This window comes from Rosa chinensis, chromosome 3 (assembly GCF_002994745.2).
Source record: "Rosa chinensis cultivar Old Blush chromosome 3, RchiOBHm-V2, whole genome shotgun sequence".
In the NCBI taxonomy this organism is placed as follows: domain Eukaryota; kingdom Viridiplantae; phylum Streptophyta; class Magnoliopsida; order Rosales; family Rosaceae; genus Rosa; species Rosa chinensis.
Window position 1 is genome coordinate 14,338,550 of NC_037090.1, and position 14,213 is coordinate 14,352,762.

A 14,213-nucleotide genomic window follows, 5' to 3' on the forward strand; every position below is an offset into this window, starting at 1 on the left:
TTGTTTAGACAAGAGATGTTACTGGGAGAGTTAGCTTATCCACTGAACAAAAGCCGACATTCATCATGAGGATGCTCGCGTATGGCATCATAGTTGACTTCTACGATAATTATCTAGATATTGAGAAATCCACTGCCATTGAGATTTTAGAGCACTTCACGAAAGCGATCTGGAATGTGTACCATGAGACTTACCTCTGTCGACCAACACTGGCAAATTTGCGACGGCTGTTTGACAAAACTATAGAAAGGGGATTTCCGGGGATGGGCGGGAGCCTTGATTTTATGCACTGGTAGTGGAAAAATTGTCTAATCGGATGGGCGGGGCAATATATTAGCTACAAGGGGAAACCGACAATCATCTTAGAGGTAGTGGCCTCCTACGATACTTGGATTTGGCATTCCTTCTTTGTACTTCTAGGTTCCCTAAATGATATTAACATCCTTAGATATTCACCATTGTTCAATGACATATGCCTTGGTGAAACTCATCAAGTGAGCTATCAAGTAGGTAGATGTTATGGCCAATGTTATTTCCTAGTTGATGACATATACCCCAAATAGTCATCATTTGTACAAGTAAATGGAAACCCAAGGACGCCAAAAACACAATATTTCACAAGGATGCAAGAAGCATACAGAAAAGACGTGGAGATAGCATTTGGTATTCTTCAAGCTCAGGCAATCATAAAAGGACCAGCTCGTGGGTGGATTAAGGAAAATCTTCAATGTATCATGATGACGTGCATTATCTTGCACAATATGTTTGTCAAAGATGAAAATGATGAAGATACAGCAGAGCTATTTGATCCGAATGATATTCCAAATAGACCAACACTACACCAATAAATGAATCAGACGACAGTTTTTCACTGTCGTCTGATAAGCCCCTCTGCTGTTGTCTATCTCAATGCCGTCTGATGGATAATCAGATAACAGCACGTAACTGTCGTCTGAGAAAATTTTGCACAACATCAGCGGCTTACATGACTGTTGTCTGAACACCAGAAAGAACAACAGTGGCTTATATGCTTGCTGTTGTCTGAAGGCTGTGTCAGACAACAAGTGTTTATATGTTTGCTGTTGTCTGAAGGCTGGGTTAGACAACATATAGATGAAAATCCCATTGTCTATCCATTATTGATATTATAGGTTTCTCCGAAAAACTGTTGTTTGTTGTTTTGCCAAACAATGGCTTTTTCATTCTTTTTGTCCTTAAAAGTATTATAGTTAGATAGCTCATACAACAGTTTTTGCTAGGCATTTTGTGATGATCAATTATTGGACAATAGTTTTTAGATGGAATAGAATGGTCTGAGAGACATGCATTCAAATGGCCTACATTCTGCATATATGGAATCCAAATGACAACACATTCAAAAGAGATTCATTTATGTAAAGATCTGATACATTCATCCATATATTACAAAGTCATTCCATCCCAACATTAACCCTAACCATAAAACACTAACCATAAACTTATACTTGTCCATAAATGTGATGCACATTAACCCTTCCTACACCTCACAAATAAGTGAAAACAATGCACCAGCAGCTTTAAGCCTTTACTCCCTTATGCCTGCTAAGATAATCATATTTACAACATCAACTGGCAAAGCATAAGCTGGATTTGTGGGTTTCACCACTAGATATTCAAGGAGGGAAAACCCTGCATCAAAAAGCATCAACCTCAGTTATGTGATGAAAACGGCAGCATACAAACAGCAAATACCAAAGATAAATAGTTAAATTCTACACAACCCTGACATGTTAGATATATATGGGAAGTTATTCTTTTGCTTAGATCCAATCTCATCTTGCCAAGAGATACTTATAGAAGGAAAAGTACATGTGGAATTTAAATCTTCTTATGTGAACATTTCATGTTATATGCATCTTATGTAAAAGCAGAGGCTCCAACTGGGCATTTTCTATTATACCTGCTACACCAAAGTATGTATGGTAGGCATCACAGGCATCATCTGGTCTGTCTTCCTCCAAAAGGTTAGGTGTAAGTGTAACTGAGAGGCTTGCGAGGAATGTAACAAGTCTGGAATCAAAAGATTTTGTAACTGGCAAGTTATCTGAGAACATGAACTCCACGCTTTGAATAATTCTCCTGTCAAAATCATTGGTGGCACCAAGAAAGGTAGACCAACTACTGTAGAGCAAAACAACATCTCCATCTGTGGATAAGATAAGATAGAGAACAACATTATAACCGAAGTCACAGCTTTTCCATGAACATGCATCTAATTCACTTTTAAGCGCCCAAGGAGAATGTGAATCACCTGTGTGGTTTCAGGATTCATGGTAAATATTGCTTCTTGCAAATTACCCAAAAACGAATCCATGACTAGAGCACCCGATACCATCACCACACCAATCACGCTGAAGTTGGGAGATGTTTGTGCATCCACTAAGGTGAATAGGATCAGACCCACCACCAGAACGATTGCAGAAACGTACTCATGAGGTGGGTACTTCCGCCTCAAACCTGGTATGAAGGCTCCCATTATCATCAAAGGCAAAACATGAAACCCCAAAAGGACCAAAATCATGAAGTTAACATGAGAGGCTGCAGAGTAACTGTAGTTTGACATATACAGCCAAATAGATATTTATAAACTATTCTTGTCCTATACCAAAGATAAAAAATTCCAACAGAATCCAAATGACACTAAAAACTTAGCTAGAGACCAACTTAAACTCTTTCCCCTAAATTAAGAACAATAATCTCAAACTGGCCATACTAAACAAAATAAAAATATGAAAGGGGAAAAGGAAACGTGTCTTAAGAGGCAGTCAAATTCCAAATCCTCTCTGTTTTACACTGAAATTGTTTCCACTTGATATGATTATCAAGTCAAAATTGGCTGCCTCAGAGAAACAAACAAAGTTTTTTAACATCGCATTTGCTTACCTTTGTTGATTTGAACATTAGCTGTGCAGGGGAGTTGAGAAAAGCCAAGGAGCCTTTGGTAAGTCCATGAGAGCCCATAAGCACAGCAGATAGCTTCACATAAGTCTTCCATGGGTTCACCATTTGCTTGGTGGTAAAGCCTTGAAGATAAATCAGAAATAGATACACAAATCCTTGTACAAATGTGAAGTACCACCCATAACTGCAGTAAGGAACACATCAGAAACAGAATCCGAAACAAGCAGGGTCCTAATTGAATTCGAAAACCAAACACTCCACAAATCCAAAACCAAATACCCAGATGTTAACCATTACCTGAATTGTAGCCTGTTATACACAAATTCCGGAAAATGGAGCAAAAAGTTAAGATTCAATCAGCAATTAAAAGAAAATACAGTGTACGAAAAATCAAGTCATCTCTGAACGTGCAACGAGCTGCATTCATTCTTCAAAATTATTACTTTGATTCCTCCAAAAGCAAACTCATAAAATAATCAAAGCCATTGGTCCCATAAGCCAAAACAGAGGATCAAAACCTCATTTTAAAATTATCTGAGAACTTTAATCAAAACAGTAAAAATAAAACTAATAAACAAAAACCATAAATCTCTTGGAACAAAAAGATTTCTTCCTCAGAAGCTAAAGCATAACCCTTAGCTTGATTCAAAAGAAACTAAACACAAAAGAAAATTCATCCCAAAACAAAAAAAAATCCCAGAACCAAAACGAAAAAAAAAAACTTGAAACCAAAGAGAGTGAATTTACCTCACAGACACCATTAACTAGATAACCAAAGAAGAACCCAGAAGAGCAAAGCAGGAATTGCTGCCATTTGGGTATATCAAAGAGCGAAATCCCAAACAGAAACCGAGCTTGTTCTTCATTCTTTATCGTCTTCAACCCCTTTTCACACACATACCCAACTCAGTTCTGGGTTTTGGGTACCCAGAAATCGCTCCAAATCTTCGTATCCCCAAATCCATTTTAACCAGAAAATCAATCAAACCCAAAACCAATCGATTTCAAGAACACGAAATTTCGAGGTAAGAGAAGTACCAGTTAACAAAACCAGAGCGCTTGAGCTTGTTTATCTTTTGAACTGGATAGCCTCAATTAACTTGTGTCGGATTAATGGGTTCCCAAAAGCTCTAGTCATTTTTTTTGTTGTAAAAGAAATCGAACCGTCGAGAAGAGAGGCTGAGAGGGAGAGGGCCCGTGCCCGAGAGAGAGATGGCGACTTCAGTTTAGGTTTTGTCATTTTGACGAGGGCTCCTTCTTCGTTTTGGTTTTGAAATCTGATAAAGAAGAGAGAGAAAGATTATCTGATAGCCAAATCAAAACTAGAACTAGGCTATCTTTTGGTGGTGGTGGTGGCGGTGCCAAAAGTCGAGCTTTCCAGCGTGAAAGAGAGAGGGAGGGAGGGAGGGAGGGAGAGAGAGAGAGAGAGAAGAGAGAGAGAGAGAGAGAGAGCACCCCGTGCGACCCGACAGAGGAAGAAGGAGAGAAAAAGAAAAGGCTAGGATTCTTTCCTTTATATACTACTCGATGTGAAATATAAAATTTGGTCGAGGGAGGGAAGTGAAAATTGAAAATTTTGGCCAAATGTTAAAGTCAATTAACTAGGGCGGTCTATTGAACCCTAAAACTCAGACAACATCAATTCAAATACATTGTCTGAAGGAGAGTGGCACAATAGACAACTAAAAAAATGTTGTGTGAATCAAAACAATCAGACGACATATTTTTCAACCATTGTATTAATAGTAATTGCACAACAGAGAAGTAATAACTGTTGTGTGATTAAAAACAATCAGACAACATCTTTTATCCACCATTGTGTTAATAAACCTTGGACAACATCATATAATAACTGTTGTCTGAATTAATTCATTCAGACAACATCAAAAAAATCAACCATTGTCTGAAATGCTATTGCACAAGAGCTAAGAAAAAACTGTTGTTGGAGTCGAAAACTTAGAAAGCAGAATTTTTCTTGCTGTCGTCTGAATTATTCAGACGACAGTTAAAATGTTTGCTGTCGTCTGATATGTGTTGTCTGATTCCGAAATTGGTGTAGTGCAAGGAAGGCAGAGATATATGCCATACCAGAAATTGACACCGACGTTCATCGCAATCCGCAACAACCAAACCAATTCTTGCGTCGTTATAGGGAGGTTAGATGTCCAGTGATGAATAAAAACCTCCAAGATCATTTAGTCAATCACCTATGGACCATGAAGCTTTAAGCTGATCAGAACCACCATTGATGAGTTTTAAATTTATTGCTTTCAATAAGTGGCCATGTTGTCATGATAAGAAGGGCCGACCCTGAGTTTTTAGGGGCTCTAGGTAAAAAAAAAATTGGGGCTCCCTATCTTCAAATATATTCACAACTTTTTTTTTCTTCCTCATTCACTAGAAGATTTGGTTCGTCTTTACCACCACTATCATTTATAGGCTGGCTAAGATCATCCTTCTTCATTGGCATTAAGACCTTGACTTAGTTCTACACTAGCATTTTCAGTCATTAACTGATCATGTTCTTCAACATCCTTCTCATTCTCATTCTCATGTATATTTGCATCAGCTGAAGTCTGTGCTCGTTTATTGTTTGTGTTGAATTACTTACTAAAAGACCAAGCCAGAAGCTTAACTAATCCATCTCTCTTTTGCTTCTCTTTTCTTTTTTGAGCACCATAAGGATATTTTCTAATTGGAGTCATGATATTATAACCTGCAAAAGACAAAAAATTAGTTCAGACGCATCAAATAAGGAAAAAAAGTAAAGAAAACAGACCCAAAATCTTAATCATTATTCATTGAAAAGTATTTGATTTGCAAAGAATAATTACAGACTTAACCAACGAAATTGTTGTGTTAGACTTAAAAATCCTTCTTGCCAATTCCCAAGTCTGCCAGAAATTCAGAAAAATCAATAAAAAACAACGAACAAAGGAAGAACAAGAAAATCAAAATTATAATTGCAGATGATGATGATTGTTGGCGATGATGAAATTGAGACTTTGATGATGAATTACCTGTTAGGTTTGAGATGTGAGAATTTGAGATTCTGGATAAGTGGAGATGGGGAAGAACAAGACGGCGAGTATGGCCGAGTAGTCGCATCAAAGAAGAAGTAAAGAATGACAATATATTGATCTAATATATCTTTTTTTTTTTTACACACACATAACTTGATTTAATTTCGGGGGCCCGTGAAAGTTGGGGGCCATAGGCACAGGTCTGCTGGGCCTATACCCAGGGCCGACCCTAATGATATGTGGTCATGGCCTAGTTTGGTTGTATTATTATGTCATGTGATTTTACTTTGTGTGATGATGCTTTATTATGAAAATAAAATTTCAATGCTTTATTATGAAGACGATCTAGTCAAGATAATAATTTTTATTTTCATAATTTAAAATATAAACAATTCAAAGCAACTAACAAATAGCAACAACAGCCACAATAATATAAAATCTAAACTAATAAACCAATATTGATTAAATCCAAGTTGTCTCACGAAGTGGACCATAAGTGACCAAGCTTGTGTTGTCTCCTTGAAGAGGTGTAGGATCTTGAGAGTATTCCGGGATGCTTAAGATTCCTACCTTGTGATCAATTATCTTTTGTTGCTTCCTTTCCCAAAAACTCATCTTTCTTAGGCTGAACTTTGATGGATCCATCATCTTCCTGCGAGCTTCCTCAGCGCGATGCTATTAGTTACCTTCCTCAAAAAGTTGTTGGCTTAATTGGTATTTGCGCTCTGTTTGTTTTGCAATTTTTGCATTTGAAATCGCAGGTCACCCGTATCCTGCTTATTGCTTTTTTTTCTTAGCTAACTTCTAATGAACTTTGATGGATCCATCATCATCCTGCGAGCTTCCTCAGCGCGATGCTCAATTAGTTACCTTCCTCAAAAAGTTGTTGCCTTAATTGGTATTTGCGCTCTGTTTGTTTTTGCAATTTCTGCATTTGAAATCGCAGGTCATCCGTATCCTGCTTATTGCTTTTTTTCTTAGCTAACTTCTGAGCTTTCTGTCCTTGAGAACGTGCCTTCTTTCATGAAGTTGTCTCCTCCTCATTTATGGGTTTCCATCGTCATCCAAGTCAATAGGAATAGGAAGACGCAATTGGTATTTTCCATTGTTGGAGTTTTCTCGAACCTTTCCGTATTTTTCAAGTATTGTCAACAATGCTCAAAGCAAAAATCTTACCAACCATGTCATAGTATGCCAACTTAACATTCATGAGCTGCATACAATATTAATTAAATGAAATATGAAGAAAAAAGATAGCTTAGTATAAATCGATTAATAAACTACATAGCAACATTTTACTTTTCACAACTATATGACAAATGAAAAAATAATTATTACTTAACATATTTCAATATAATTACCTTGTCCTCCATATTTTCGCTGCTTCTTCGTTGAAAGAGTTCTACCTTGTTAAGAGCTTGGTGCCACTTCATACATGCTGAACTTATTTTTTTTTTTTCCAACAAGCCTTGCAACTAGAAGTTGTTCTAGTTATGCAACCCGCCGGTTTGTGCCCATTGTACTCCTTTGAAACACGATCCCACAATAAATGCGACATTTAATCTTTTCCAATGCAACCATCACCACCAACGGTGATCCAAGCTTGGCAAAGAACAACTTCATTGCGCCTCTAAGAGTCCTTTCTTAGACCCTATTTTTTTTCAAGAGAAAAGAAATTTAAGAACTAGAAGATGGATGAATAAATGAAATTTTTTGAAGGAGATTGATGGAGGATGTTTGGTGTGAGGAATTAGAAAAGAATGAGTTGGTATTTATAAAATTTTCTAAAATTTACTGTTCCAATAGGTATATTTTTTTCCTCCATTTTCTAGTAATTCTTTTTAGATAAAAATGGAATTAATAACCCTCGATTTAATAAGAGCCGTTGATCATTTTTTCCCCAAATCTAAGCCTACAGATTCAAAAAATATATATTTGAGTAAAAAAAGAAACAAAAGGGCGACATCAGGACCGTTCATATTCAAAATGGACGGATCGTAGCCATTGATTAACATGACCGTTGTAAACCCCAATGGTCATTAAGGGACATCGCTGTCTGGTAGGCCCACCAAAGCAGTCAACATTTCGCAGCCTTCTTCTACTCCAGCACACTATGCGCGCGTGAGCTTCCTTAGCCTAGCAAAGCCAACACGTTTTCTTCAATTTCTCTCCCCATCGCGTTTCACTCATGCTTGGGCTGGCTCAGCTGAATCTGTGGTTCCGGCCCACTGTAGCTGGGTCTTGGTTCTTAAAAAGTCTCAAATATGAGACTTGGGATGAGCCAAATTCCTATCATTCTGAAACTAGGTCCCCCTAAAATGGGTTGTTCGAGACGCAACGTCTTATATTTGTCTCAATTTTGGTATGTCAAAGTTGCCCTAATATCTAATAAAATAGAGTCAAAGTGAAATAACCAAAATATAACTATTCTCTTTTAGCATATTACACCATCCACTTCTTCTTTTCTATTTATTAGATACAATAACACTTCTCTTTTCTTTTAATTTTTTTTTTATCAATCACAACTATAGGGATAAACTCATAAAAGTGTTTAAGTAGCTATTATTGTATTCAGGCTACTATCTAATATATACCTAACATTTGACCAACTAATAATAGGTTTTGGGGGATGTGCTGCGCTCTAAAACAAGTGATGATTGGCAGTCAATTATAAACAGTAAAATATGGGATTCAGGAGAAAAGAGAATTTTTTCAATTCTGAAGTTGAGTTTTGATGAATTGAAATCTCCATCCTTGAAACAATGTTTTGCATATTGCTCGATGTTCATCAAATATTTTGATATTGAAAAGGATGACTTGATCCAACTTTGGATGGCTCAAGGATGGCTTCACCCTTGTTCTAACAACAGCCTAGAGATGGAGGAGAGAGGTAATAAATATTTTAATATCCTATTGGGGAAGTCTTTATTTCAAGACGTTACAAAGGATTATGGTGGTAATGTTACCAAATGTAAGATGCACGATCTTGTGCATGATCTTGCAGAACGTGTATCAAAATCAGGGAACTCACGCTCACTTTTTTCAAATGGAGAAGATCTTGAGAGCAACTTACTTAACTTGAAATCCTTACGTGTCTTAAACTTATACAAGGCAAATATTGAGGTCTTGCCGGATTCTATTGGAAAGTTGAAACACTTGAGGTATTTGAATGTATTGAAAACAAGAATGAAAGCACTTCCCAAATCTATTGGGAAGCTTTATAATCTACAGACACTGAAAATACCTTATCACCTTGAAGAGCTTCCAGGGGAAATTGCAAATTTGATCAACTTGCGGCACATTTATTTTGGTAGATATATGAAAGTTTCAGGTGGGATATTGGCACAGTTCACTAATCTCCGGTCATTACCTTTTCTCAAGGTGGGTAAAGAGACAGGTCCGAGAATTGAGGAATTGAGTGGTTTAAACCAGTTGCACAACACCTTGTCTATTTATGAACTGGAAAATGTAGGAGATGGAGAAGAAGCGCAGAAAGCAAACTTAGTAGAGAAGAAACAGATACGCAAATTGATCCTTCGATGGAAACTCAGTAGGCCAACCCACAATGTGGAGAATGACGACGATGTACTAGAAGGCCTCCGACCACATTCTAGTTTGGAATTTTTGGAGATTCATGGATTCATGGGTACTAAATGTCCATCATGGTTATTGCTAACCAACAATTTGAAAGAAATTGAATTATTGGCCTGCAACAAATGTGAGGGGGTCCCAGTACTTGGGCATTTACCCAATCTCAATTGTGTTAAGATTAAGAGAATGCAGAAACTAACTCGTATAGGATCCGAGTTTTATGGTTATAATCATGTTAACTGTGGAAATGGATCAAGTAAGGAGGCACGGCCTTTGTTCCCTGCTTTGAAAATATTGCATATTGAGAAGGCACGGAACCTGATTGAATGGATGGAAGCGCCAACAGAGAGAGGAAGTAGGGTGGTGTTTCCTTGCCTTGAGGAGCTGATCTTGACTGACTGTGAGCAACTGACAAGTGCTCCCAGTCATTTTCCATCTCTCAAGAAGTTGGTGATAGAAGACATGAGAAGAGGAGGCACGCCAATAGCAAGTATTCTAAGCAATCAACTCACCACTCTCACTTATCTCAGCTTATCCGATGTGGATGGACTTACTTGTCTGCCGGAAGGGATGTTAGAAAACAACAAGAATCTTGCACTTTTGGATATGTGGTATTGTCCGGAGTTAATTTGTATATCTCCCCAATCACAAGGATCTGAGTACTGCTGCGCATCTCTTTCATATTTGCGGATATGGGGTTGTATGAATCTGAAATATTTCCCTGATGGGCTACTCACAGCTTCTCTTAAAGAGCTAAGGTTGGGTTTTTGTTGCCATCTAGAGTTCAACCCAAATGCTATACACGGTGGTCTCACATCCCTTGAAACATTGGAGGTGACGTACTGCTCTAAAATAACGTCCATTCCATTTTCACAAGGCCTCCCATCTCTTGGTGAATTAACTATAGACGGCTGTCGGGAATTATCAAGCCTACCGGGTGGACTGGAATACTGTACCTCTATTCGGAGTTTGAGAATAACATGGTGCCCTAAGGTACCTTCCATTTCAATCGAAAGTCTGAGTACATCCCTCCAAGAGTTGTGTGTAAGTAATCTAGACTCTCTTCCAATTTCACAAGGAGGCTTCACATCACTCCGTCAATTGACAATCGAAAGATACCCAAGTGCACAAATTGGGCCAGAATTTAGTGCCTCTCTTCAAACCCTTGAATCTCTTCAAAAATTGAGTATACGGTTTTGCGATAATGTAGAGACTATTCCGAGTTCAGACAAGCTCACATCCCTCCGCAGCTTGGAGATTTATTGTTGTCCTAAATTAACGTGTCTACCGGATGGGTTAGCAGCATCGTCACAGTCCTGCTGCCTCACCCGTTTGAAGGAATTGAAAATTGGTGGTTTCTGCGAGGAGCTCGATGCATTCCCAGCTTTTCAGGCTATACCACAGCTTGAATCATTAACCATCGAGGGGTGGCCTAAGCTCAAGTCTCTCCCTGAACAAATTCAACACTTGCCTTCTTTAAGACATTTGACGATATCATCCTTTAAGGGAGTGAGGGCTCTTCCAGAATGGTTGGGAAACCTTGCATCTCTTGAGGACTTGAATATTCGGTCGTGCGGTAGTCTGAAGTATCTACCTTCTGTGGAAGCTATGCAACGCCTCACCAAATTGGAAGAGATAGTCATCATCGGCTGTCCGCTTCTAGAAGAAAGATGCAGGGAGGAGAGCGGCCCAGAGTGGCCTAAGATTCGTCATCTTCCATTCATCACGAGTAAGACTCTTTTTCATCTATTACTAAACTAGTTGTCAAATTGTGCCATTTGATTTTTTTCCCTCTATTACTAGTTGTTAAATTGGGCCATTTGATTCTTCTCTTCTAATTTAGTTAATCCGTCTGTTAGTTTGAAAAGGCAAACTGAACTGAAAAATTTTGAGTGTGTGATTGTTGCTGTGAAAATCCCTATTTCTTGTTTTAATCTAGCACTGACCAAACTTCTTTTCTATTAGTTGGAGATATAAGAATCGAGAATTGACCAACGCACTCTTGAGTACAATAAATTCCTTAAAGTGCCGACATCGAGGCAAATAAGGTATGTTCTTCAAACATGCTATCACCAGCCTTTTCAATGCATTAAACCCTTCACTTTCCTGATTACTTGGCAAAGGCTCAGAAGGATATTAGTGCTAATATGAGAGGAGTCTTAGTAAATTGGTTGGTGGAAGTTGCAGAGAAATAGAAGTTCCTCTCTGATACCCTACCTGACTGTTTCGTATGTTGATAGGTTCCTATCTTTGAATGCTCTCGATCGGAAAATGTTTCAGTTACTTGGTGTTTCTTCAATGCTGCTGGTTGCCTCGTAAGTAACAAATCAATGAAAATTGGGAGGGTCTAGCTGTAGTTGTTGAACTAATATGGATCTTGTTGATAATCCTTTCGTCTGTGTGGTTAATAGGAAGCATGAGGAGATAACACCTCCACATGTTGAAGAATTGTCATAGATAACAGATAAACATGCTCCAAGGAAGAGGTGAGTTTCAAATTTCATTTCTCATCTTAGTAAGGTTTTGTCCATTTCTCCCACGGTTCTATAATGTAGTGGATAACTGATTGATACTTCTTGTGATTGAAAAGGGTGTGTAAATGGAGGCTGATATACTTAAGGCCTTGTAGTTGTTGTGCAATCCTACAATAAAGACAACTTTAAGGTATAGAGTGAAGCAGTGTTTCTATATTTCCTTCTTGCTTTGCATTTAATTTGTTGAGTTTGATAACACATTGGGCTCATTTATGTTTCTCATTTGGGTTTGCAGGAGATTCAATAGAGTTGCTGAAGAAAGCCAAAAAGTAAATTAGTCTCTTTATCTATTTCTCTGTCTTTTTTATATCTATGTATTCACTATATTATGAGCAAAATATATAGATAAATCCATTCAATAGTTGTTTCTGCAGGGGCATCTAGTTTGTTTTTGGCAAACAATTTCTGGAGGTTTTTGCTAAATTGGAGGAATAGCTGTTGTGCAAACAGAGTCCTGGTACTTCCGTTGGTCCATTATTTCCTTTACATGGTTGTTATTTACTCATTCCTATGGAGATATATGTAAACACTTCCACATGCATGTTTGCGGACACATAAACTGACTGGAGTGTGTATAGCAACAGTGTGTGATGTCCGATAGATGATAGAAACAAGCTATAATTGGTGAAGCAGGTAGCTTTCTTTGTTCCGAATTTCAAGAGTGCACCAAATGACTGCTTTTCTGTTTGTGAAACTTCACAAAAATGCCAAGATTTAAGAACTTTTAAGTTTGTACCAAGATGCTCTGTTGTACTTGAGATTATGGCTGTCATGTAACCATAAGCAGTCATTTGGTGCAGGCAAAAGCATTCTCATAGCCAAAAAAATTCAGAGATGAATTTCGAAAGAGCTGTTACGCTGTCTGTAAGTTACAAGTTACTTCTCAATCTTAATACATCTAAGTTACGAAGCTGCCATCTTCAATTTCAGATCCCTGTCACTTGTCATATCAGGCATCAATTAGATAAAATTTGTTTTCTTTTCTCCTTCTTTCTCCTGTGTTGATTAGTTCATTGACACACAGAGAACAAGGCGTGTCCCTGCGGAGGGTTATTTTTACGTTATAAGCACTAGGCAATCCCTTAACTTCATGAAGTTCCGCACCAAGGCAAGGTAAGCTTTTCAAATGATTGGTTAATTGACTTAATTCTGTACTCTCTTTAACAGCTTTATAGGATTTATTCATATGTGAAAGAAAAAAGAAGTGTTGTTGGTTCTCATTGCTTTGTTGTTCAATTGTTAAAGAACATATATTGCTCTCTGTTTATACTTAAAGCCAAGTAAAATTTAACATTAAGATCTACCTCCATTGTTTCCGTATCAACTTACTTACTGTGTTGTCTAATTGCTTCAAGAAAAATACAACTTGGTGAAGTTTCCATGTCATTCAATATTGTTGTCAGATTTGAAACATTTATAGATCTTTTCCACCAAAAAATTAGTTGCCTTATGTAAGGCAGTCAAAGATTTTTAGTGGAAATCATATACTGTGAACAAATCCATGAGTTAATGACTCGCCCAGTAATAAAGAGGGTGGTTTTGAACTGTTTTCCATACTACAGCTTCATTCAAACTTTGACTGGTTTGATTCGCAGGCTTTCATAGTTTGTAAGTTTGTTTGGATGCCATCTTCGAAAGGTTGCCTTTCAGCAACCAAATCTTTTCATTTGTTCCTCTGATGCGTCTTCCAAGTCGAAATAAATGCTAGCTTGGAAAGTGTTCCTCAGAAAACTTTAATAGCTTGCGGCATACAGGTACGAGTGGAATGACCCTTGTTTTGTATTGCTCTCCTTGTCGAAACACTAGATTAAAGCTTACACCAACTCTTCCTTATCCTTTTGCAGAAAAATGTGGTTAGTTGCACGAGTACGTAGGTGCTTTGAAGTCTGAAATATAATCCTCTTCCATTTTTGATACTTAAATAATAAGATTTTCAAGAATTTTAGCGATTTTGTATCTTGCCAGCTGCTCTGTTGTAGTTGAGATTACGACAGTCATGCAACCATAAGCAGTCATTCAGTGCAGGCATAACCATTCTCAGATCAAATAAAATTCACAGGTGAGCTTTGAAAGAACTTTTAGAGCTCTCTGTAAGTTATAAGTTTCTTCTCAGTTTTAAGACATC

The 14,213-nt window shown here is 37.7% G+C and overlaps 2 protein-coding genes across 2 annotated transcripts; one reads left to right on the forward strand and one right to left on the reverse strand.

Annotated features, from left to right (window-relative positions):
• Window positions 1-1,942: 1,942 nt before the first annotated feature.
• Window positions 1,943-7,336, reverse strand: LOC112194167 (UDP-galactose/UDP-glucose transporter 2). Its single transcript, XM_024334419.1, has 7 exons — window positions 7,325-7,336; window positions 7,144-7,176; window positions 3,689-3,825; window positions 3,238-3,267; window positions 2,923-3,124; window positions 2,291-2,533; window positions 1,943-2,185 (listed from the first exon to the last, which is right to left on the reverse strand). The coding sequence occupies exons 1-7, from the start codon at window positions 7,334-7,336 to the stop codon at window positions 1,943-1,945; spliced, it is 900 nt and encodes a 299-aa protein (XP_024190187.1).
• Window positions 7,337-8,840: 1,504 nt separating this feature from the next.
• LOC121052271 (putative disease resistance protein RGA3) lies at window positions 8,841-11,315 on the forward strand. The gene has a single exon (XM_040516967.1). It carries the CDS (start codon window positions 8,841-8,843, stop codon window positions 11,313-11,315), a length of 2,475 nt encoding a protein of 824 aa, XP_040372901.1.
• The last annotated feature ends 2,898 nt before the right edge of the window (window positions 11,316-14,213 follow it).